The sequence below is a fragment of the Dendrobates tinctorius genome, unplaced genomic scaffold (genome assembly GCF_039654945.1).
Source record: "Dendrobates tinctorius isolate UK_male_01 unplaced genomic scaffold, ASM3965494v1 ptg000290l, whole genome shotgun sequence".
Taxonomy (NCBI): Eukaryota; Metazoa; Chordata; class Amphibia; order Anura; family Dendrobatidae; genus Dendrobates; species Dendrobates tinctorius.
The window spans coordinates 968,835-996,642 of record NW_027361957.1 but is presented as its reverse complement, the minus strand read 5'-3'; the positions used below and the strand labels follow the sequence as shown (position 1 = coordinate 996,642).

The 27,808-nt window shown below is 40.5% G+C and overlaps 1 protein-coding gene across 1 annotated transcript in view; it reads right to left on the bottom strand.

Annotated features, from left to right (window-relative positions):
• The window catches only part of TRHDE (thyrotropin releasing hormone degrading enzyme), a 1,336,029-nt gene that overhangs the window by 820,705 nt on the left and 487,516 nt on the right, over positions 1–27,808 (bottom strand). Inside the window, exon 3 of the mRNA XM_073559980.1 lies at positions 10,323–10,449. Within this exon, the coding sequence (XP_073416081.1) occupies positions 10,323–10,449 (127 nt within the window). The remainder of the gene's footprint in view (positions 1–10,322; positions 10,450–27,808) is intronic.

Sequence of the window (27,808 nt, the reverse complement as noted above, 5' to 3'; positions counted from 1 at the left end):
GGCCTCTTTCACACTTCCATTTTTGACCATCAGTCAAAATCCGCTAGTTTTTGAAAAAACGGATCTGCCATTTTTTTTGGCGGATCCGTTTTTTTCCCCATTGAGTTGCATTACTGGCGAATCTTGACGGATGGCCATCCGTTGGATCTGTTTTTTTGCGGATCAGCCAAATATTTTGTGTCCACTGGCACGCCTGGACGGACCCTGCAACGTTTTTTTTTGTTGTAGGATCCGCATTTTCGAGTGCGCTTGCCCGTAGAAAGGAAGTCAGGGAGAAAATTAACCCTAAAATCCTTTCTGGCGGACGTAAAAAATCTCTCTCTCTCTTTTTCCTGGACTGCGGCTCCTTTAAAATTATGCATTCAATGGATCCGTCAAAAAACGGTCCGGTGGCATCCGTTTGCATCAGTTACAAAGGGATCTGCTTTCTGCCATTTTGGCGGATTTTAACTGACTACAAAAAACGGAAGTGTGAAAGAGGCCTAAGGTCACAAGATGATGCGGCAGGAACCGAGTGATGCCATGAATAACTGAAGACAGTGGGTAGGAAGTATAACATTAGTTTCAGGAATCTTGCATTAATAGCACCACTCCAGCACTGAAATAAATAAAAATGCTGAAGTGGTAATTTAAATACACTATACAAAGATTTACAGTACATTGATACTGATCACAGTAATAAGCATTAGTCAGTTTAAATGTTTTAAGAATTTTTGTGTCTTTTGGACCTTAGTAGCACAAGCAATATTTCACATTTAACTAAAATTTTTTGCTCTATATTATTTAATTATTTTGTAATTTGAGTTCAAAGCATTGGGGAGCACAAATTGTATATGCAGGAAATAAAAGATGTTATACTTCAGGAAACCGGTGACTGAAGAAATGTCTTAATGGATCACCATAGCCAATAGAAATGCACTGCTCAGATTAAAGAAAACTTGCGAAAAAAACACTATTAACCTGCAGGTATAGGGTTTATCTGCAGGTTAATTGCATTCTGAACCTGTCTGGCACCCCCACTTAGACCCCTATCACCAGAAGGAAATTAACTTTATTTTCCCAGGCAGCGTTCAGGTTTCAGTCACAGAGGTGCAACCAGTGCAGGTTAAGCCACCTCTCTGTGCACAGAGAGAGACAGCTGTAACCGTGCCCCCGACACTGATTGACAGCAGGATCAGCATTAGGGCTGGCTTTCAATCAGTCCTGGGGGAGCGGTTATAGTTGCCACTCACTATACACAGAGACTGAAACCCGAACGTTGTCGGGAATTATAAAGTCTTTTTCCTCTCAGCTGCGGGGCTCTAAATGCAGATGTCAGGTGGGTTCAGAACACTATAATTCTGCAGTTTAACCCTATATCTGCAGGTTAATTGTTTTTTTTACTAGGCAGGTTTCCTCTAATGGGTGCATCTTTTTTATTTTTTACCTTCTTCAAATCTTGGTTAAAACAAGGTGCTAGTTTGGCACCATTTGCCCCTAGATATTTAAAATGCATTTCTATCAGCAAACCTAACTGGACTGTCCAATGCTATATATTTATAGTTATTAAAAAAAATTATATGTTATCTGTAGAGTTGAGCGATACCGTCCGATACTTCAAAGTATCGTATCGGATGGTATCGGCCGATCTTTAAAAAAAGTATCGGTATCGCCGATTCCGATACCGGAAGTCCCATTCAAGTCTATGGGACTTCCGGTATCGGAATAAGAAAAACCCTTTCCTGCCCTTGTACAGCCTCTCTGGGGTCTGTACGGGCCTTTCGGGGGGCTGTGCCGGCCTGCCAGGGGGTCTGTGCAGGCTCCGGTGGTCTGTGCCGGCCTGCCGGGGGGCTGTGCCGGCCTGCCGGTGGTCTGTGCAGGCTCCGGTGGGCTGTGCCGGCCTGCCGGGGGGCTGTGCCGGCCTGCCGGGGGGCTGTGCAGGCTCCGGGTGGCTGTGCCGGCCTGCCGGGGGGCTGTGCCGGCCTGCCGGGGGGCTGTGCAGGCTCCGGGGGGCTGTGCCGGCCTGCCGGGGGGCTGTGCCGGCCTGCCGGTGGTCTGTGCAGGCATCGTCCGATGGGACTACAAGTCCCATCGGGCGATGCCTGCTACCATGACAGTGATTGACACATTAGCCAATGATGGGACAGTAGTAGTCCCATCATCCGGCTAATGTGTTAAATGTAAAAAAAAAAAAAAAAAAAATTACATGCTACATACATACAACATGCATACTACATACATGCTACATTCATACTACATAAATACTACATGCAACATACATACTACATATATACTACATACATACTACATACATGCTACATTCATACTACATAAATACTACATGCAACATACATACTACATATATACTACATGCATGCTACATACATACTGCATGCTACATACATACTACATGCTACATACATACCACATATATACTACATACATACTACATACATACTACATGCATGCTACATGCATGCTACATGCTACATACATAACACATATATACTACATGCATGCTACATACATACTACATGCTACATACATACTACATGCTACATACTACATATATACTACATACATACTACATACATACTACATACATACTACATACATACTACATACATACTACATGCTACATACATACCACATATATACTACATACATACAATACATTCATACAATACATACATAGACATACAGTACATATAACATAGAGTAACATACTTACCAATACTTGTCACATTGTTCCCCGAAGCCATTGTTGTCTACGGAATAAATATTAACATAACAAACCACAAAAATGCTCACCCACGATCCGAAGCAGTCCACGAGTGTGTCCCACGACGATCTTGGGTAGAGAACTGCAGCATCAGCTGTTGCTGCCGTTCTCTACGGGCTGCAGGAATCCAATGACGGAAGGTAGGTATCCTTCCGCACTGTATTCCTCCGCCACTTAAAAAAAAAAAAGTCCCTAGTCTCACTTTATGCCATTGCTGTGTGGGAATTTCCCACGCAGCAATGGCATAAAGTGAGACTAGGGACTTTTTTTTTTTTTAAGTGGCGGAGGAATACAGTGCGGAAGGATACCTACCTTCCGTCATTGGATTCCTGCAGCCCGTAGAGAACGGCAGCATCATCTGATGCTGCAGTTCTCTACCCAAGATCGTCGTGGGACACACTCGTGGACTGCTTCGGATCGTGGGTGAGTATTTTTGTGGTTTGTTATGTTAATATTTATTCCGGAAAAGACAATGGCTTCGGGGAACAATGTGACAAGTATTGGTAAGTATGTTACTCTATGTTATATGTACTGTATGTCTATGTATGTATTGTATGAATGTATTGTATGTATGTAGTATATATGTGGTATGTATGTAGCATGTAGTATGTATGTAGTATGTATGTAGCATGCATGTAGCATGCAGTATGTATGTAGCATGCATGTAGTATATATGTAGTATGTATGTAGCATGCATGTAGTATATATGTAGTATGTATGTAGTATGCATGTAGCATGCATGTAGTATATATGTAGTATGTATGTAGCATGTAGTATGTATGTAGTATGTATGTAGTATGTATGCGGCATGTATGTAGCATGTAGTATGTATGTAGCATGCATGTAGTATGTATGTAGCATGCATGTAGTATGTATGTAGCATGCATGTAGTATGTATGTAGTATGTATGTAGCATGTATGTAGTATGTATGTGGTATGTATGTAGCATGTATGTAGTATATATGTGGTATGTATGTAGCATGTAGTATGTATGTAGTATGTATGTAGCATGCATGTAGCATGCAGTATGTATGTAGCATGCATGTAGTATATATGTAGTATGTATGTAGCATGCATGTAGTATATATGTAGTATGTATGTAGTATGTATGTAGCATGCATGTAGTATATATGTAGTATGTATGTAGCATGTAGTATGTATGTAGTATGTATGTAGTATGTATGTAGTATGTATGTGGTATGTATGTGGCATGTAGTATGTATGTAGCATGCATGTAGTATGTATGTAGCATGCATGTAGTATGTATGTAGTATGTATGTAGCATGCATGTAGTATGTATGTAGTATGTATGTAGCATGTATGTAGTATATATGTGGTATGTATGTAGCATGTAGTATGTATGTAGTATGTATGTAGCATGCATGTAGAATGCAGTATGTATGTAGCATGCATGTAGTATATATGTAGTATGTATGTAGCATGCATGTAGTATATATGTAGTATGTATGTAGCATGCATGTAGTATATATGTAGTATGTATGTAGTATGTATGTAGCATGCATGTAGTATGTATGTAGTATGTATGTAGTATGTATGTAGTATGTGGTATGTATGTAGCATGTAGTATGTATGTAGCATGCATGTAGTATGTATGTAGCATGCATGTAGTATGTATGTAGCATGTATGTAGTATGTATGTAGCATATATGTAGTATGTATGTAGCATGTAGTATGTATGTAGTATGTATGTAGTATGTGGTATGTATGTAGCATGTAGTATGTATGTAGCATGCATGTAGTATGTATGTAGCATGCATGTAGTATGTATGTAGCATGTATGTAGTATGTATGTAGCATATATGTAGTATGTATGTAGCATGTAGTATGTATGTAGTATGTATGTAGTATGTATGTAGTATTTTTTTTTTTTTTTTTTTTTTAACATTTAACACATTAGCCGGATGATGGGACTACTACTGTCCCATCATTGGCTAATGTGTCAATCACTGTCATGGTAGCAGGCATCGCCCGATGGGACTTGTAGTCCCATCGGACGATGCTTGCACAGACCCCCGGACATCAGCACAGCCCCCTGGCAGGCTGGCACAGCCCCCCGGCAGGCCGGTACAGACCCCCACAGGGTGCACAGCCCCCCGGCAGGCCGGCACAGCCCCCCGGCAGGCCGGTACAGACCCCCACAGGGTGCACAGACCACCGGCAGGCCGGCACAGCCCCCCGGCAGGCCGGTACAGACCCCCACAGGGTGCACAGACCACCGGCAGGCCGGCACAGCCCCCCGGCAGGCCGGTACAGACCCCGGGCAGTCCACACAGCTCCCCGGCAGGCCGGCACAGCCCCCCGGCAGGCTGGCAGAGACCCCCGGAAGGCCCGAAATGACGGCGCATCATGATGCGCACACACCGCGCATCATGATGACGTCAGTCTGTCAATCAACTTTGAACTTCCGATTCCGATGCCGAATTCCGATATTGAAAAAATATCGGAAGTCGGTATCGGAATTCCGATACAGCAAGTATCGGCCGATACCCGATACTTGCGGTATCGGAATGCTCAACACTAGTTATCTGTTTAGAGGAGAAATTCAGAAAATTCATGTACAGCGAGTGAAATAATTTGAACATATCACCATTCACTAATTTTCAAAGTAAATACATTTCAAAAGATGTTATTGATATGAATTTCACACCAGATGTCGGTAGCAACCCATCCAATCCAAACAGGCACAGGTAATATTGAGAACTGGTACAGGAAAAAAGTATTAAACACTCATACTGAAATTTATTAAATACTTTGCACAAAAGCCTTTGTTGATGACGACAGCTTCAAGAAGTCTCTTTTATGGAGAACCCAATCGCATGCATTTCTCAGGTGAGATATTGGCCCATTCTTCCACATAAACACTCTTCAAATCCTGACAATAATGTGGGCTTCTTCTATGAACTCTGAGCTTTAGTTCCTTCCACAAATTTTCTATTGGATTTTGGTCAGGTGATTGTCTGTGCCATTTTAACAGCTTTTTCTTTCTCTGAAACCAATCTTCTGCTGGAGGTTCTGTCTAAATCACATATTTCAGAGATTTACCCAGAAATCCCACGTAAGCACTCAGCATAGAGCACATGATAAATGTGTGCCAAACCTTACTGTAATCTTTGGGAGGCAGAATGCACAAAACAGCAGGTGAAGAATTGGTTTTATATTTTTTTAAGCCATTCCGCATTCTGTATAAGTGATTAGATGACTTTATTTTTCAGGTCGGTGTGATTACAGCGATACCAGATTTAAATTGATTGTGTGTGTTTGGCTGTTGTCACACACTAAAAGAACTAGTTTTTGCATCACCACATTTTGAGAGCTATAATTTTTTCCATATTTCAACACAAAGAGTCATGTGAGGGCTTGTTTTTTTCCAGGACAAGTTGATGTTTTTATTGGTACCATTTTTAGACAAAACAGTTTTTGATTGCTTTCTATCCCGGTTTTTGGGAGGCAGAATGAACAAAAACCCGCAATTCAGGATTTTTTTTGGAGGGTTATGTAGTTCTGCTTGAGGTAAAATTGATAAGGCAGCGTTATTCTTCGGGTCAGTACAATGACAGTAATACCACAGTTATATCACTTTTTATGTTTTGGCGCTTTTACACAATGAAAACTATTTTATAGGAAAAATAATTATTTTTGCACTGCTTTTTTCTGAGCTCTATATGTTTTATTTCTTTCCTCTGATGGAGCTGTATGATGGCTTACTGTTTTGCAGGACATGATAACATTTTCAGTGGCACCATTTTTATTTATATTTTTCTCTTTGATCACATTTTATTCCAGTTTGTTGTTTAGTGGTATAATGATGATAAAGCATTGTTTTTTGCCTTGTCTTTTCTTTATTTTTTTATGGTGTGTTCACTAAAGGGGTTAATTAGTGGGACAGTTTCATAGGTCGGGTCACTCGTTATACCAAATATGTGTACTATTATTGTTTTTTTTCATAAAAATATTAATTCATGGGAGCAATATATTTAGACTTTTTATTATTTTTTTCTTTTTATAATTTCACATAATTTATTTAATTCTTTTTATCTTTTTAAACTTTTCAACATTGTCCCTTTATGGGACTTTCAATTTTTGCAGGCTGATCACCTGTATAGCATGGGGATGCAGAAGCATCCCTATGCTATGCAAACTGTCAGCACTGCAGTGACAAGGCAAGTTGCTGATCATGCTCTGAGCATGATCAACAAATTTCCTAGCTCTGGTAACCTGGATGCTGTCATGATGACATTGGGTAACCATGGAAACGATCAGAATCCCCCATGACATCACAGGGTCTCTGATCCAAGGGCAGAGGGGCTGTCATTCCTCTGCCTGCTCTCGAAATGCTGCAATAGCGTTCAAATGCAGTATGTAGGGGGTTAAATTGCTGGGAGTGGTGTGGGGCCACTCCTGGCTCTTAGTGCCACAGGTCAGCTGTCAGAATCAGCTGACACTTGGATGCAATCACGGACGCACAGCTCACGTACGTGCAAAATCGCCAGGACATATCCATACATCTCAGGTCAACAAGTCCTATTCCAAAGGGACATATGGATATGTCCAAGGTGGGTAAGGGGTTAAATAATTACATTTCATTTTATTGCATGAAATGTATTTGATCACCTACCATCTAGCAATAAATCTGGCTCTCACAGACATGTTAGTTTTAATTTAAGAAGCACTCCTACTCTGTACTCATTACCTGTATTAATTGCATCTGTTTGAACTTGTTATCTGTCTACATACTCAATTAATCACACTCCAACCACTCCACCATGGCCAAGACCAAAGAGTTGTCTAAGGACACCAATGACAAAATTGTAGACCTGCACAAGGCTGGGCTGAGCTACAGGACACTAGGAAAGCAGCTTGGTTAGAAGACAACAACTTTTGGTACAAATATTAGAAAATGGAAGAAACACAAGACTGTCATTCTTCCTCGGTCTGGGGCTCCATGCAAGTTCTCACCTCGTGGAGAAAAGATGGTTCTGAGAAAGATCAGGAATCAGGCCAGAACTATATGGGAGGAGCTGGTCAATGACCTGGAGAGAGCTGGGACTATAGTATCAAACATAAATGTTAGTAACACATTATGCCCTCATGGACTAAAATCCAACAGGGCACACAAGGACCACCTACTCTTGTCAGTACATGTTCGGGACAGCTCACAATTGACCATCTAAATGATCCAGAGGAGGCATGGGTGAAGGTGATGTGGTCAGATGAGCTCAAAATATAATTTTTTGGTATCAACTCCACTCATTGTGTTTAGCAGAAGAAGTATGAGTACAATCCCAAGAACACGTCCCAACTGTGAAACATCATACTTTGGAGGTGCTTTTCTACAAAGGGGACAGGACAATTGCACCATATTGAAGTGAGGATAGATGGGCTCATGTATCATGAGATTTTGGTCAACAAAAGTAAGAGTTTAGTAAGAGCATTGAAGATGGGTCATGGCTGGGTCTTCCAGCATGACAATGACCCAAAACACACTGACAGGGCAACTAAGGAGTGGCTCCATAAGAAACATTTCAAGATCCTGGAGTCTAGCCAGTCTCCAGATCTGAACCCAATAGAAAATCTTTAGAGGGAGCTGAAACGCAATATTGCCCAGAAACAGTCCCGAAACCTGAAAGATCTGTACAAGATATGAATGGATGGAGTGTGCCAAAATCCATGCTGCAGTATGTGAAAACATGGTCAACAACTATCATACAGTTATGTCATGCAATAAAATGCAAATTATTATGTAGAAAGCATACAACGTGATATTCTGGATTCTGTCTCTCACAGTTGAAATGTACCTACGATACAAATTACAGACCTCTCCATTGTTTGTAGTTGAGAAAGTTTGCAAAATAGGAAGTGCTTCAAATATTTATTTTCCCCACTGTATATATATATAAATATATATATAGTATAAATATGCTATATATATATATGCTGTATATATATATACATATATACACATGTGAATCTCAAAAAATTAGAAAATCATCAAAAAGTTAATTTGTTTCAGTTCTTCAAATCAAAAAGTGAAACTCCTATATTATATAGAGTCATTACAAACAGAGTGATCTATTTCAAGTGTTTATTTTTGTTAATGTTGATGATTATGGCTTTCAGCCAATGAGAACTCAAATGTTATTATCTCAGTAATTTAGAATACTTTATACAGTAACACCAGCTTGAATAAATTATTTTAAAATACGAAATGTTGGCCTAATGAAATATATATTCAGTGAATGCACTAAACACTTGGTCGGGGTTCCTTTTGCATCAATTACTGCATTAATGCGGCGTGGCATGGAGGCAATCAGCCTGTGGCACTGCTGAGGTGTTAAGGAAGCCCAGGTTGCTTTGATAGCTGCCTTCAGCTCATCTGCAATATTGGGTCTGGTGTCTCTCATCTTCCTCGTGACAATATCCCATAGATTCTCTGTTGGGTTAAGGTCATGCAAGTTTGCTGGCCAATCAAGCACAATGATACTGTTGTTTTAAACAAGGTATTGGTACTTTTGGCAGTGTGGACAGGTGCCAAGTCCTGCTGGAGAATGAAATTTTCATCTCCAAAAAGCTTGTCAGCAGAGGGAAGCATGAAGTGCTCTAAAATTTCCTGGTAGACGGCTGCGCTGACTTTGATCTTGATAAAACACAGTGGACATATACCAGTAGATGGCATAGCTCCCCAAACAATCATTGATTGTGGAAACTAAAGGGTAGATATGTTTCACTGAGGTTATTCGCTTTTGTGATTTGAAACCCAGAAGTTTTGCTCCAGCACACTAAGCTTTGAGAGGGGTTAAGCATCCATTTTAAAAGGGTTTTTGTGAACAACCATGGAGTGGGTTGGAGGTTGTTTACCTTACCTCCACCCTAGAGTGTGGTATAGGATTTAAATAGTCGGCCTTCTGAGGAATTCAGTGCTCGCAAAGCCTGGAGTGTGGAACTCCAGTGCAGTGTCCTGACAAGGAAGCTGAACAAATGGATGCTGATTTTTCCTGAGTGGGTGGATCCCCACGACAACAGGGACTGTGCTGTATGGCATGTTTTGTTTTTCCTCAGGTCAGAAAGGCCGTGTTCATTTTTGCTATCTCTGCATTAGCTTATGATGCAGCACTCCTAAGAAACCAGTGAGAGGCTTAAAGAGACAGTGTTCCTTTGTCTACTTCCGTGTGCAGCCAAATGAGCAGATCTACCATAATATAAATATAGTTGTTTATTGTATATTATATGTACATTTTAAGTCACACTTTAAATAAAATAAGTTTTGGTGCCTCGATTTACAATGTATAAGGTTATTTGTGGTTGTATACATAATGGCTACAACTTAAAAAAAATCAAATGACAGTTTGACATGTTGCCTCATCTTACCTTTTTTGCATTGCACTTGCAACTCATATTACTAACTGCCCTGAGAAACTTTTGAATGTTCACTATAGTAGATTTGGAACAGTAAACATTAATTTCTTCACTGACATTATAAAATGCATAAATAGGAATAAATTGAACACTCATAATATTCAAAAAGCATATTTGTTCGTCTTACCTAATTTTGGCAAAGAATATGGCACCTTGAAATAATCCTCATAGAATTCCAAAAGCCTTTTTGTTATATTCAGGGCATAGTCCCCAGATCCTCTTCTTATTGCGTCCGGGCGCGCATATAACCTCACCTGAAAAGAAAATACACTTAGTTTAAAAGACTTGTGGCTTCTTGTACTATGAGCAGTAGATGGAAAAAATAGTATGTTCAGACACTTATAGGAATGGAAGATTGCATTGCTGGAATTTAAACAAAAAATGATTCATCCATACAATGTATTGTAGTAAAATGTTGTTTTTTTCTTAGCTCCAAAAGAGATTTATGCCATGTAAGAGCTGAGAAACTATTTCAAAGGAATTGCTCACATGTGTTTGCAAAAGATATGATGCTACACTGTATTAGTAAAATGGATGTCAATTTTATATGCAGGTAGGGTGTACTGGAACACTCAAAAAGGAAAAATTTATTATTGAGTTTTTTTCTTCTCCTAATGCATAAAAATAATGCTTGTCAGAGAATATAAAACTGCTGCACAGCTCTTCTGTTATTTCTTCTGTACATGTTATTTATACAGAGCTAAACTGCTGTATGAAATAAACCTAGTTTAAATTATTTCTTCAACAGACAATTAATATTGCAGATCTATTGCTGCTGTGCACTGCTAAATAGCCCTGTACTTTTCTGCATACTTTTAAACTCTCTAGTTTTAACTTAAATGCTATCATAAAATGCTGAAAAAGTATTGTTATTTAAATTATTATCAATTATTCATACAGAACTCATAAATAATGCTGTCAATGTGGAGAATAATTACAGTGAGCAGTTCTATTCACAAGCCAACATTCTAGCTTTTATCTGAAAAGAAATATATTTACATAAAAGTGAGCTGAGATAAAAAAAGAAATATTGTAGATGCTGTGCTATCATTTCTAATGGGTAGAGTCTATTTATATAATTTTAGCATTTAGTTTTCTTTGTTTAAAAAAAATGCCTTTTTACATTTGTGCCTAGCACCAAAAAGTCATTAAAAAGGATAAATATTTCTTATATGGAGGGTTATAGGATGGGTATGGATGTGTTAAAAAGATACATGATAAATGGTTGATTAAATATTAAGGTGATATTGGAAAATCTCAATTTTGTTAGAAGTTTGCTTCAGTTTTCCCAAAAAAAATTTGGATTCACCAGAATTTAAATTTTTAGTGATTTGCTTTGGGTGAATCTAGAAAAATGATAGTCATATAGATAATGATCCTCAGTTCATATCCTCAAAAAATAATCTGTATATATATATATATATATATATATATAAAAAGTAAAAAAATAGGCAGCACTCAAATTAAATGTGAAAAAAAGTGGATACTTTACTGATCCTCAAGTGGCAACGTTTCAACGGTGACCCATCTTTATCAAGCCTTGAAAAAGACGGGTCACCGTTGAAACGTTGCCACTTGAGGATCAGTAAAGTATCCACTTTTTTCACATTTAATTTGAGTGCTGCCTATTTTTTTACTTTTGTTAATTTGGCTGTTTGGACACTGCTGAATAGGTTTTGCACCAACTATTTAATTTTGGTAGTGCTGCCCTTTTTTTATTTATATATATATATATATATATATATATACATATATGTATATTATGACATATAGTTTCCCTTAGGATATCTACTTGTCTATGTATTCAACAACCCAGATTCCGCCATGATAGCTTTAAAGTAAAGATGGCTAGTGAGACTTTTAGACAAGATTTTAGAATAATAGAAGATAACAATTACCTGGATGTGACTATACAAGCTAGTATGTGCCGCTGTCAGGACCTTACACCTCCCGCCACGACGTGCCGGTTTCACCGCCCTTCTTCTTTGAAACGCGTGCGTCGGGGCAGGAGGCCAAAATTGGATTGAATTGTACTAGTGCACTGGGGTTGAAGGAAATTGAAAATGGAAGTGGCAGTCAGTCTGTGAATAAGAATCAAATGAAGTGAGGTAGTAAAGTGCTGAAGCTGCATAGTTAGTGAGACTGTGAATTTATTGATGATTGATACATTGCAATAACAGCAGTCGTACCTTAATATCAGCTTTTTTATGTTTATATACTGCAATTTGCAGACCAGGAGGGCAGTATAAATACTTTGTTTCTTAAATGTTTGTAAACCAATCCTGAAATTTATGTTTATGTGCCGCAGGCAGAAAAGCCATATTTTTTATTTTAATACAAATGACAAGTATCCAGAAACATGCAATGTAAAATCCATAATCTTCATCACAAAGTGTACATGTTATTAAAAAGCTTCATTCTTTTGCACACTTCTTTGTTGTTCTATTGCAATACTGGATCCATATATGTCAGCCGAATATATGGTTCTGTTGCAGATGTTCATTTTTAGAGATGGGCGTACACCTGGAAGTTCGGGTTCGTCAGGTTCGGCCAAAAAGGTACAAAAATGTTGGGTTCGGGTACCAGAACAGTACCCAGAACCGAACCTGAACTTGAATGGTGGGCCCAAACATCCCGTGTTTGCCAGGTTGTCATGTGCATGAAAGCGCATCAAACACCGCTTCTGATCGGCGGTGAAATCATCCCCGATGGTCAGAGAGCTGCTGCTCCCATGCTGTCAAAAGACAGCGTGAGCTCTCAGCTGTGATCAGAGGTATAAAGTTTACCTCCAGTCACTGGTGTCAGCTGATGGGATTACTGCACGCATCATCCGACACCTGCTGCGAATAATAACAGTGAGAGCAGGAGCGGCGGATGGGTGTATTCATTAGCAGGCTCTTGTGCTGTAAATATTTAAAAAAAAAAAAGGCGTGGGTTCCCCTGTATTTTTGATAACCAACCAGGCATAACTTGCAGCTGGGGCTGCAACCCTCAGCTGTCAGCTTCAACAAGCCTGGTTATCAAGAAGAGAGGGGTCCCCATACTGTTTTTTTTAATTATTTAAATAAAGCAGGTGTTGGATGATGGGAGCAGTAGTCACATCCGCTGACACCAGTGTCCGGAGGTAAACTTTATACCTCCGCTCACAGCTGAGTGCTCACGCTGTCTTTTGTAAGTGTGGGAACCGTGTGAACCTACATGTACCTAGCTTAGATTAAGGAAAATACTACACCAGAGCAACTTTTTCTAGTTCATTTTTAGAGTCTATGAACAGTCAGCTTTTATATTTGAAGAAACAGGACCAGAAGAGAATGTAGACTAAATTATAAGCCCAGCAGGCTCTGTGAGTCATAGTTGTAGTGGCATTGATAGTGACAATAGCACTTTGAAACCAGGCCAAATCTCAAGAAGCAAATTAGGAGGGTGTTGGCAAGGAGTTCAAGCTATTTCCCACACAGAGGCAACTGTCAGCCTACATCAAAATGACAATGATGAGGATTTTGTGGTGGACAAGACCCAGAAAACTTAGAAGCTTAGACTAAGGAAAATACTACACCAGAGCAACTTTTTTTTCTTGGAGGTGATATTCATAAACTGACTTGGGGGTTGGTAGAGATGAATTAAGTATAGTAATCTGGAGAAAAGATTACACTGCCAGATAGATGGTGTGCTTGAAGATGGATGCAATAGTGTGGTGAGAGTGCATAATGTGAGAATAGCGAAAGGGGGTAAGGTGGGAAGCCCTGGAAGCAACTATGTTGCCTCAGTGTGATTGCTTAGTGGGAAAGCTTTGACTGTCATTACACTAGTAATTGAAGCATTGGGTGTCTGTTGTGAATTCCCTTGCTCGGACTTCAGAGCCGGAGCTCCCTCTGGTTGTTACTGGGAGTAGTGGAGCTGGACAGTTGGATGGAAGTTTGCCACCTGACAATGATGATTGGGAATCTGGGATTACTGGCTGAGACCATATAAGTGAGCAGGTTTCCCTTAGTGGTTGCTGGTGATTTCTTCTTGTGCATTTGGAGTTCTTCTGTCTCCTGCCTGATCTGCATGGTTCAGTTAAGTGATTCTTTTGCTAATCATTTGCATCTAATCTGGTTGTGCCTTTTTTTTATTCCCGCTTTGTTGTGAGGGTTCAGTGTACTCCCTGCTGGGGGCAGCGCTGGGCCCCACTCCATATGTTACAGTGTTATGATTGAGTCACCATAGGAGGCAAAAACAGAAATGCTAGCTAAGTCCAGAAAACCAGAGAAGTTGGCAGCTATCGGATTGCAGACCCCTGAACCTATCAAAACAACTAGCAAGTAGCCGTGGGGGTTCCTACGATGCCCTAGACCCCTCTATCACAGCCAGAGAATTAAATAGGCCTAAAGAAAGAAAGGGGAAATCTAAACTGCCTCAGAGCAGACCCCAAAGCAATAGGCAGCCCCCAACATATAATGACGGTGAAGCAGGATGAAAATACTAACACAAACAGAAAGATAGACTGAGCAAAGAGGGGCCCAAGCTAACTAAATAGAAAAGGACAGGAAGGCTGCTGTCTGCAATCCGTGAAAAACCCTATGAAAATAAGAGCCAACAGACTGACAGTGAAAAAGGCCCTGAAGACGCTAGGCTTCAAAAAAGCTATGTCAGTACTCAGGAATATACTGAAGACAGAGCTACAGGCAAAAGGAGATTCAGCTCACCCCAGCAGGGAATGTCAGAATACTGAAAAGCAAGCAAAACAAAAAACAAAACAAAAAGCTAACAGGCAAAACAGAAACTTAGCTTTAGAGGAGCAGGAATCAGACTGGTGTCCTAGAAGTCCACAGAGAAATCACCCGCAGGGCAGAAGGGCGTCGGCAGCCTTATATCCAGTCCGTGACTCCACTCAGCCAGTCATCCTCATTAGACTCAGGTGCCTGATAATCAGGCTTATTACCTTCCTTTACCAGAATAGGGAGTTCACCAGACCCCAGTGACGAAGGGGAAAATGAACTCACAACAGTACCTCCCCCTTGAGGAGGGGTCACCGAACCCTCAACCATGCCACCAGGGCGATCAGGGTGAGCCCGATGAAATGCACGCACCAATCTTTTGGCATGAATATCAGAGGCAGAGACCCAGGAATTATTCTCCTGACCATAACCCTTCCACTCAACCAAATACTGGAGTCTCCGTCTAGCCAGACAGGAATCCAGTATTTTCTCTACCTCATATTCCATGTTACCTTCAACCAATACAGGGTCTGGAGGTGCCACCCCAGGAACAACTGGTTCAACAAACCTCTTCAACAAGGACTTATGGAACACATTATGGATTTTAAATGTGACAGGAAGAGCCAAACGAAAAGAGACCGGATTAATAATCTCCAAAATCTTGTAAGGTCCAATAAATCTAGGCTTAAACTTAGGAGAAGCCACCTTCATAGCAATATTTTTTGATGATAACCACACCATATTGCCAATCTTAAACTGGGGACAAATGGTCCTATGTCGATTGGAAAACTGCTGGGCCTTTTCCTGGGAGAGAGATAACTTGTCCACCACTTGGTCCCAGATCTGGTGCATTCTCTCCACCACAGTGTCAACACCTTGGCAGGCAGAAGGCTCCACCTACCCTGAAGAAAATCGAGGATGAAACACAAAGTTACAAAAAAAAGGTGACATCAAAGTGGCAGAACTAGCTCTATTATTTAAAGAAAATTCGGCCAAGGGCAAAAACGAAACCCAATCATCCTGATCAGCGGAAATAAAACATCTCAAATACGACTCCAAGGTCTGGTTTGTTCTCTCTGTCTGCCCATTGGTCTGAGGGTGAAAAGCAGAGGAGAAGGACAACTGAATTCCCAGTTTGGAACAGAAAGTCCTCCAAAATCTAGACACAAACTGAACTCCTCTGTCAGACACAATGTTCTCAGGAATCCCGTGTAAGCGAACCACCTGTTGCAAAAACAGGGGCACCAACTCAGAGGAAGATGGCAACTTAGGGAGTGGTACAAGATGAACCATCTTAGAGAACCTATCACAAATCACCCAAATAACAGTCATTCTTTGAGAGACCGGCATATCAGAGATGAAATCCATTGAAATATGGGTCCATGGCCTCCTGGGGACCGGCAAAGGCATCAACAACCCACTAGAGCGAGAACAAGATTTAGACCGGGAGCAAGTCCCACAGGACTGCACAAAATTCCTGACATCATGAGACAAGGTGGGCCACCAAAAAGAGCGACTCACCAGATCTCTAGTACCAAAAATACCTGGATGACCAGCCAATGCAGAGCAATGAACTTCAGACATCACTCTCTTCTTCCACTGGTCAGGGACATACAACTTTCCACTGGGACAACGCTCAGGTTTGTCCCCCTGGAACTCTTGCAGAGCAAGTCTCAAATCGGGCGACATGGCAGAAAGAACTACCCCTTCGCCTAAGATGGTAGCAGGCTTGGTCACCACAGGAGAATCAGCAAAGAAACTCCTAGAGAGGGCGTCTGCCTTGACATTCTTAGTTCCAGGAAGAAAAGAGACCACAAAATCAAAACGTGTAAAAAACAAGGCCCACCTAGCCTGTCTAGGGTTCAAGCGTTTAGCCGACTCTAGGTAAATCAAATTCTTGTGGTCAGTGAGGACCACAACTTGATGTTTAGCTCCCTCCAATGTCTCCACTCCTCAAATGCTCATTTCATGGCCAACAGTTCCCGATTCCCCACATCATAGTTACGTTCAGATGGAGAGAACTTTCGGGAACAGAAAGCACAGGGATTCATTTTAGATGTTACAGGATCCTTTTGGGAGAAAACAGCTCCTGCACCAATCTCAGAAGCATCCACCTCTACCTGGAACGAGAGTGAGACATCAGGTTGCCGCAAAACCAGGGCGGAGGTAAATCTTCGCAACAGCTCCTGAAAGGAAGCAACAGCCTCAGGAGACCAATTCAACACATCAGCACCCTTCATAGTCAGATCAGTCAATGGCTTGGCAATACTAGAAAATTTTGCTATAAATTTCCGATAAAAATTAGCAAAACCCAAAAACTTCTGGAGGGCCTTCAAAGAAGTGGGCTGAACCCAATCATAAATGGCCTGTACCTTGGCCGGGTCCATTTCAATAGTTGACGGAGACAAAATAAATCCCAAAAATGAAATCCTCTGTACTCCAAAAAGGCATTTCGATCCTTTGACATACAGGGAATTCTCCCTCAAGATCCCGAACACAGTCCTAATATGTTCCACATGAGAATCCCAATCCTTGGAGAAGATCAAAATATCATCCAGATATATAATCAAAAATTTATCGACAAAGTCTCGGAAAATATCGTTCATGAAGCACTGGAAGACAGAAGGGGCATTAGTGAGCCCAAAAGGCATCACCAGGTACTCAAAATGTCCCTCCGAAGTATTAAATGCCGTCCTCCATTCATCCCCCTGCTTAATGCGGATAAGATTATACGCCCCCCTGAGGTCAAGCTTGGTAAACCAGCAAGCACCTCTAACTCTAGAGAATAGATCCGAAATCAGGGGTAACGGATACTGATATTTAATAGTAATTTTATTGAGGGCACGATAATCAATACAAGGCCTTAAAGAACCATCCTTTTTGGCCACAAAAAAAACCCTGGCACCTAAGGGTGAAGAGGATGGTCTAATATGACCCTTCTCCAACGCCTCCTTAATATAGCCTCGTGCTCGGGTACAGATAAATTGAAGAGCCGACCCTTGGGAAATTTACACCCTGAGCTTAGTTCAATTGCACAGTCATAACTCCTATGAGGAGGCAAGGACGCAGACTCATTCTCACTAAATACATCATAAAAGTCCGCCAAATAGTCAGGAACATCATGCGACTGAGGAGAGGTGGAAAAAACCGGAGCCTCACTAAAGGCACACCGACAACCCCAACTCACCACAGACACAGATTTCCAATCCAAAACTGGATTATGAATTTGCAACCAGGGAAATCCCAGAACAACGGCATCATGCAGACCATGCAACACCAAAAATCTGCAATTTTCTTGATGGTCTGGGGCGACCCGCATGACCACCTGGGTCCAAAACTGAGGTTTATTTTTAGCCAAAGGAGTAGCATCAATCCCCCTCAAAGGGATAGGCGTCTGCAGAGGTGTCATCGGAAATCCACAACGTTTAGCAAAATCCAAGTCCATTAGGTTTAGCGCTGCTCCCGAATCCACAAAAGCCTTGGCGGAAAATGTGGACAGGGAGCAGATCAGAGTAATTGCCAGAAGAAACTTAGGTTGAACACCACCAACAGAAAACGTGTGTGCAAAGCGTTTCTCTCGTTTAGGACAAACAGAAATAATATGCGAGGCATCTCCACAGAAAAAACACAGCTTATTACGCCTTCTGAACTCCTGACGTTGCGCCCTAGACAAAACTCTATCACATTGCATAGGTTCAGACGTCTGTTCAACCGGTGGCAACACCTCTCGTGCAATCCTGCGTTCACATAAACACCGATCAACCTGAATGGCCAATGGCATAGAATCGTCCAGACCAGAGGGAACAGGAAATCCCACCATAGTATATTTTACGGCTTCTGACAAACCCTTCCGAAAGAGAGCAGCCAAGGTATTATCATTCCAGGTAGTAAGGACCGCCCACTTTCGGAACTTTTGACAGTACAACTCTGCAGAATCTCGACCCTGGTTCAATGCCAACAGGGTCTTTTCAGCCTGATCAATAGCATTAGGTTCGTCATACAACAACCCCAAAGCTTGAAAGAATGCGTTCATATTAGTCAGAATAGGATCATCTGGTTTCAAAGAAAATGCCCAATCCTGGGGATCGCCACGCAGCAAAGAGATGACAATTTTAAACTGCTGCGCGGAGCTCCCTGACGAGTTAGGCTTCATGGCAAAAAATAATTTACAATTATTTTTGAAACTCAAAAATTTAGATCGATCCCCAAAAAATACATCAGGTGTAGGGATCTTTGGTTCAACAGCATGCGAACGAGCAAGGTAGGCGGAAATTCCCCGCACTTCCGCAGCGAGCTGCTCCACACGATCAAACAATTGCTTTATCTCCATTGAGAGAGAAAAAAAAATTCCCCCTACGGCCTCAGAGATATAGAGGAAAGAATATACACACACCTTTTTTTTTTTTTTAAACACAATTCTTTCCTGCTATTGAGTACCCTAGGATCTGCGGTATGGCGGGTGATTCTGTTATGATTGAGTCACCGTAGGAGGCAAAAACAGAAATGCTAGCTAAGTCCAGAAAACCAGAGAAGTTGGCAGCTATCGGATTTCAGACCCCTGAACCTATCAACACAACTAGCAGTAGCCGTGGGGGGTTCCTACGATGCCCTAGACCCCTCGATCACAGCCGGAAAATTAAATAGGCCTAAAGAAAGAAAGGGGAAATCTAAACTGCCCCAGAGCAGACCCCAAAGCAATAGGCAGCCCCCAACATATAATGACGGTGAAGCAAGATGAAAATACTAACACAGACAGAAAGATAGACTGAGCAAAGAGGGGCCCAAGCTAACTAAATAGAAAAGGACAGGAAGGCTGCTGTCTGCAATCCGTGAAAAACCCTATGAAAATAAGAGCCAACAGACTGACAGTGAAAAAGGCCCTGAAGACGCTAGGCTTCAAAAAAGCTATGTCAGTGCTCAGGAATATACTGAAGACAGAGCTACAGGCAAAAGGAGATTCAGCTCACCCCAGCAGGGAATGGCAGAATACTGAAAAGCAAGGAAAACAAAAAACAAAACAAAAAGCTAACAGGCAAAACAGAAACTTAGCTTTAGAGGAGCAGGAATCAGACTGGTGTCCTAGAAGTCCACAGAGAAATCACCCGCAGGGCAGAAGGGCGTCGGCAGCCTTATATCCAGTCCGTGACTCCACTCAGCCAGTCATCCTCATTAGACTCAGGTGCCTGATAATCAGGCTCATTACCTTCCTTTACCAGAATAGGGAGTTCACCAGACCCCAGTGACGAAGGGGAAAATGAACTCACAACATTACAGCTTGTGTTAGTTTGTTCAGTCCCCTGTTATATTAGTATCTATTGCTTTGCTTCCAGTTCACACCAGAGTGCTGATCTAGCGGGGTGAGGTCGCGTGGCCTCAGGTTTTTTGTATATCAGATGTGTTAGATTTTTTAGGGTTTTTGCGTGATTGCAGACAGTATCTTTTCTGTCCTGTCCTATCTAGACAGCTTCGGCCCCATCATTTACTCTGTCTATTTTTGGCCTATGTTTGTGTCTCATCTTGTCTCACCGACAATATATGTTTGGGGGCTATTCCTTTGGGGATCTGCTCCTGGGCAGTTTAGATTTCACCTTTCTGGCTTTAGGCTTAGTTAGTTCTCTGGCTGTGCCGAGGCATCTAGGGCATTGTAGCAAGGCTCCACGGCTACTGCTAGTTGTGTTGTTAGGATCAGGGGTCTGCAATCCGCTGAGTTACCAACCTCTCTGGTGTCCGGGTGGGTTAGCCTGTTCCTGCCATCCTCCTCGGTGACCTGTTAATAACAGGTGTCACTACTTTGACAGGTTGAGAGCTGGATGTCCTTACAACAGGAAGGTCTGTATGTGGCTCATGATCCTCTCTCAGAGCTGAAGGTGGCTCTCCATGGTGGAAAGGTTGATGACCACTTGTTTAAGGCTAAGGCTAAAACTATGGCTCTCAACCAATATATGAAATAACATCACATTCTCATTTGGGAAAAGCAAGGTGGCAATTAATAAGAGCAAACCTCACATTGTTCTTCTCATTCCCAGCATCCTCATCCCTTTGTCAGCCAGGCCGCACGTTCAAGTAGTATTTGATTGGTGCGGTCATTGCCTTGATTATGTGTCAAGAAATAGGTATACAGTTGAAGGAAAAAATGTTTGCCCCTTTCCTGATTTCCTATTTTTTTGAAAGGTTTGTCACACTTAAATGTTTCAGATCACCAAGCAGATTTAAAAATGAGACACAGATAACACAAGTAAACACAAAATTCAGTTTTTAAATGAAGATCTTTATTATTAAGGTAAAAAGAGGGTGCTATGTGACAAAGTGATTGCCCCCACCACCCCCTTAAAAAATAAGTTAACTGTGGTTTATCACAGTTTTAGGAAGCTGAATTCAAATTCCCTATCCACATAAAGGCCTGATTACTGCCACACAGACACCTACTCAAGAAGGAGATACAGAAAACGTCAAAATTTATAAGCGCCTATGGATATGCCCGCATATATAAACCTAAAAAACTATATCCAAAGAATAGGCACAAAATAGAATTATAACATTTTGTCACTTTATTAAACAATTTAAAAAGACACAAAACAGTCATGATATAAAAATAAAGGAAAAAGGAAACAGTAAGGGTGGGAAAGATTCAAAAATATATGCAGGGAGGGGAGATGAGTGTGTAATTAGTACAAAGTAATCTGAATAACAAGACACAAACAGTCATGATATAAAAATAAAGGGAAAAGGAAAAAAATAAGGGTGGGAAAGATGAAAAAATATACGCAGGGAGGGATGAGTGTGCGCTTTTTACAAAATAATATGAGCAACAATACAACTGATTAGTACCTAGTAATAGCCATCATCAAAATATATATAACAACTAATAAATACATTACAATAAAGTACTTGTGCTGGATTTGTAAATAAATACAAAATAATACACAGCAACAATATGATAGTAAAACTAACAAGAACATACAGGTGCATCTCACAAAATTAGAATTTCATCAAAAAGTTAATTTATTTCAGTTCTTCAATACAAAAAGTGAAACTCATATATTATATAGAGACATTACAAGCAGAGTGATCTATTTCAAGTGTTTATTTCTGTTAATGTGGATGATTATGGTTTACAGCCAGTGAAAACCTAAAAGTCATTATCTCAGTAAATTAGAATACTTTATAACACCAGCTTGAAAAATGATTTCAAAATTCAAAATGTGCGCCTACTAAAATGTATGTTCAGTAAATGCACGCAATACTTGGTCAGGCTCCTTTAGCATCAATTACTGCATCAATGCGGCGTGGCATTGTGGCGATCAGCCTGTGGCACTGCTGAGGTCTTATGGAAGCGCAGGTTGCTTGGATAACAGCCTTCAGCTCATCTGCATTGTGGGGTCTGGTGTCTCTCATCTTCCTCTTAACAATACCCTATAGCTTCTTTATGGGATTAAGGTCAGGTGAATTTGCTGCCAATCAAGCACATTGATACTGCTGTTTTTAATCCAGGAACTGGTACTTTTGGCAGTGTGGACAGGTGCCAAGTCCTGATGGAGAATGAAATTTCCATCTAAGAAAAGCTTATCGGCAGAGGGATTCAAGAAGTGCTCTAAAATTTCCTGGTAGATGGCTGCGCTGACTTTGGTCTTGATAAAACACAGTGGACCTACACCAGCAGATGACATAGCTCCCCAAACCATCAATAAAATCACAGAGTGACAGGTTAGAATAGAATAGATATGTACACATAGAATACATATATTTATACATGTCAGTGACACACACATGTACAGCTCTGGCAAAAATTAAGAGACCACTGCACTGTTTTATGAAAATCAGCTTCTCTACATGTCTGACAACCATTCCATTCCAGTGTCAGTTGAATTCCAATCAGAGTAGACATCATTCTACTTAATGTGCTTCTGATTAGGTGATCACCTGAACCAAATCTTATTTAATGAAGGAAAGTATAGAAAACCCTGCTTTGGTGTTCACAATCCTCTTGCAATAGGACAAGCTGGATGGCAAACCAAGTGCTAGTAATATTCCAAAAGTAATAGGAATGTAAAAATAACTTTAACCATGCCAAAGGAGTTGAAAAGAAAAGTCTTGAGTGAGGAAATGAAGGGCTCAATTCTGGCATTACTAGCAGAAGGATACAGTGAGCGTCATGTTTCCTCCATCCTGAAAATTTCTAAGACGGCAGTCCATTACAACAAGGTCAAGCAGCAGACATTGGAAACAACAAAGCTACAGATAGGCAGAGGGTAAAAACGACTAATCTCTCATTAAACCCCAGATCATGAAAATTGAAGATGCTTGAGGTCTTGAAAAATGGTGCCATTTTTTATTTTTTTTTTACCAAAGTTTGGATTTTTTTCACCACTTAAATAAACAATAACCTAGATATGTTTGGTGTCTATGAACTTGTAATGACCTGGGAAATCATAATGGCAAGTCAGTTTTAACATATCGTGAACATGGTAAAAAAAAACGATCAACTGTGGAATTGCACTTTTTTGCAATTTCACCACACTTGGATTTTTTTCCCATGTTCCAGTACAAAACCAATGGTGTCATTCAAAAGTTCAACTTGTTCTGCAAAAAATAAGCCATCACATGGCCTCCGGTCATGAAGGGGTTAAATTGCCATGAGTTGCAAGGGTCATATGATATTTTAAAAAATATGGTTTTAGTACATAACATGAGACAAAAACAATGGATGTGATAAGCATGAACATAATGAATGGCAGACTGTACAAAAGCAAAAAGGACCTTGTAAAAATAGACACGGGGGAAAAAATGTATTATGACTCAAAATTAACATAATGTACTATTCAGAATCATCTTTGCCTGAACAACTTTCATTCAGCATACTGGTAGGTATAAAACCCAGTATGCCTTATGTTGTCTACAAATGCATATGTTCGTATTTTTCTTTTCTCTTTGTATTTGATTGTATTTGGTCTCCAACATTGTATATGTATATACCATTATAAAAGAAGAGCAGGCTCTATTATTAAAACATCGATCAACCTTTATTATTTTTGTTGAAGTGCATATAATAAAAATTAGTTTAAAAGAAAATGCTTCAAAATAGTTTACTTCCAAATAAGGGCCTAAACATTAAATGTAACTATTCCAGAAACTGTTTTCAACTACAGCAGGCATAGACTGATGGGATTATTACTTTCTCATCAGCTGACGTCTGTGACTGGAGGTAAACTTTTCACTGCTGATGACAGCTACTGACTGGTACCACAGCTCTCTGACAAGCGGTAATGACTTTACCACCGATCAGAGCCATCGGTGCACATGACAGCATGGGAAACACCTGATGTTCGGGGTGTCAAACATGAAAAGTAATATGGACTTCCAGAAATCTGTGTTTGGGATCCATGCTTGAATACTAAGGGTATGTGCACACGTTGCGGATTTGGCTGTGGATGCGCAACAGAATTGGCCCTGTGGATCCGCAGCAATTTTCCATTATGGTGTACAGTACCATGTAAACCTATGGAAAACAAAATCCGCTGTGCACATGCTGTGGAAAATTCCGTGCAGAAACGCAGCTTTATTTTCCACTGCGTGTCAATTCTCTGTTCGGAATCCGCAGCGTTTTTACACCTATTTCATTATAGGAATCTGCAGGTGTAAAAACGCAGGCAAAATCCGCACAAATGCTCTGCATTCCCTGTGTGAACATTGCCACATACGGATTATTATTTTGCACTGATGTGCCACACGGCCAATCCCTGATTGTAGGCTGGCTGTTTCATTAGGTATTATTGCACCTGTGCAGTTGCCATTTTACTTGGGTCCGCTGCACCCTGTTAGTGCATTTGTATTGAGGCCTGTTTATACAAGTAAGCATCTCTGTCTGTTTTGGTTTTCTCAAATATTGGAGGATTCTTTCCTCTTTTTGTGGTTTTCATGTTAAAGTAGGACTGGCAAGTATAAGCAGCAAAATCCGCACAAAATCTGCACAAAATCCACAGAAAACCCACAGGGAATCCGCAGGTAAAATGCAAGTCATTTTACCTGCGGATTCTGCAGAATCCACGTGGAAAAATCTGCAATGGAATCCGCAACGTGTGCACATGCCCTAATTGTTCGGTACAGACCCCAAACTTTACTGTTCGGGTTCATCCATTGTTAATGATACATTTGTATATTGGCTACTTAGCGTTGTAAAAACCTGTACATTCATTTAATGCTAAAGGTGTCCAGGTCCTAATATTTTATGTTTTAAATAAAGCAGTTTTGTTTTTCATACTCTCTGGTATTTGACTTTTTATCGATAGAGTGATGTGTGGTTTACATGCATTTTAAGTGAATTTCCCCAGCATAAAAGGATTTCCTGAAGATTTTCCACATTTAAAATCTGCACATAGAACTGAGAAAACTGTCCAGAGAAATTGATTTGGGGTATGTGCACACGCTGCGGATTCTGCTGCAGATTTTTCGGCATGGATTTGCAGGTAATCCGAAGGTAAAATGACTTGCGTTTTACCAGTGGATTTGCCTGCATTTTTCCCCTACATTTTGACACCTGTACAATGGAGCAGGGGTCAAAACGCAGTGGAATCCGCAGAAAGAATTGACATGCTGCGGATTTAAACCCGCAGCAAATCCGCGTAGAAAAATCCGGAGCATGTGCACTGCGTTTTTGAAAATAGGTAGACTTGAATGGAAATGTAAAAGCAGCAGAATCTGCTGCGGATCCACAGGGCCAGATCCGCTGTGGATCAGCAGCAGAATCCCCAGCATGTGCACATACCCTTGTTGCGTATTTCAAACAGACATCACAGGTCAGTTTATGCCGTGAAAAAAGCACAGTGGGCGTGTAGCATCAAAAACGCACCAAAATTCCATCATATGAACTAAATCAATGGAAAGAATAAAGAACCAAAAAAAACAGAATTCAACAGAATTTTTAATCCCCTACTGACATGGCTATTTTCTTTTTTTGCATTTCAGTTTTTCTTCTCCTTTCAAGAGTCATAGCATTCTTATTTTCTCAACAATATTGCCATATAAAAGATTTTTTGTGTGGGACAAGTTGTAGTTTTTTTGAATGACATTATTCATTTTACCATTGAGTTTAATGAAGAACAAGTAAAAAAATTGCTGTGAAATTGTGAAAAAAAGTCTGCAATTGGTTTTTGGACATTTTAAAAATCACCTGAAAGTATGATTTTTCAGATCAGTACAATAATTGCGATATTCAATTTGCATATTTCTTTTATTAAAGTGGCAAAAAAATTGGAGACTAATAAAAAAAAATTGATTGTGTCACCATTTTCCAAATGTGTAACATTTTCATATTTTGGTCAATAGAGTAGAGTGAGGTCTTAATTTTTACACACAGTGCTAATGTTATTAATTGATATGGTTTATTTTGCTATTTTAGTGTAGATATGACTAGAGATGACTGAACCTTTTGAAACTACAAATACGCCAGGTTGAGAAAATATTTCTCCAAAATATGATTTGTGTCAGTAGGGTAAAAGGAACCTGTCAGCAATTTTGGCCGATGTGATATGCCCATCACCTTTCAGGGCTTATACACAGCATTCTATAGTACTGTATATAAGCCCCCAATCCAACCTGTAAGAGAAGGAAAATAAGCTTTTTTATGTTCACCTGCAGGGCGGTCCGGTATGATGGGTGTCACTGGTCTTGGTCCAGTGCCTCCCATCTTCTTATAATTGCCACTCTCCTGCTTGTTTCTTGTGGCTGAAGAGCCCCTGCATCATCCACACAGGCTCCCTGGAATTGTGCTACTGCACAGGCATACTCATTTGCCCTGTTGAGGGCAGAGCAAAGTACTGGAGTGTGCAGGTACTGGAAAAGGTCAAAGAGCCCCAGCACCTGTGCAATGCAGTACTTTGCTCTGCCCTCCACAGAGCTGAGAAGTACGCCTGCACAGGAGCGCAATACCAAAGAGACTCTGTGGATGATTCAGCAACGCGTCATCCACACGAAGCAAGGAGGATGGTATTGCATGGGGATGGGAGGCGCCGGACGAAGAGGAGCAACACCCATCCGACCTGAACACCCTGCAAGTGAGCATAATAAAAGTTATTTTTCTTATCTAAGGCCTGGATCACACTTCCGTTTTTTAAAATCCGTCTAAATCCATTATTTTCCGTTAAAAAACGGATCCGCAATTTTTTTTGAGGATCCGTTTTTTTGTCCCATAGACTTCCATTAGCGGCTACTGCGGATCCGTGAAAAAAAGGATCCGTTTGCATCTGTTTGCGGCAAAATGGAAACGGATCCGTTTTTTCACACTTTGACGGACGCATGCGGATGCCAAAAAATGGATGTGTGAAACAAGCTTTAGAGGTTGGATTGGGTGGTGGTGGTGGTAGCCTTAACTCGTATCGGCCAAATCTGGTGACGGGTTCTCTTTAAATGCTGAGAGAGAGAATACAGTTTTCTATTTGTTGACACTTGCAGATTTCAGGAAACAGCATAAAATTAAATCATGTGGAATCGGTTTCATCGTCTCTAGCTATGAAGATTTGATTGCTTTTTCTTGAATTCTTTTACTGTATTTTGTGGCAAATAAAAAAACACAATTCTAGCTCTTTAATTTTTTTCCTGTATGTATCAGGTAAGTACATATTATATTTTGATGGATCAGACTTGTATGGATGGCAAAATATTCAATATGTTAATTTTTTAAATTTCTTAATTGGAAAGAGGAATAAATTATTGTTTTTACTTTTTTAGATTCATGAAAATACATTCTTTAAAGTTTTTATTTATTTTGTAGTCCCCTTAGGGTGCTTGACCCTACAATTAACTGATGGCTTGCATTAAATAAAGTGATAGCATAGTAAGTATTACAATATATATTAAAAATCATAGTTTCCTATGAGCACCATTGATTTTCAAAGGAGTACAGTAATGAAAGGCAAGA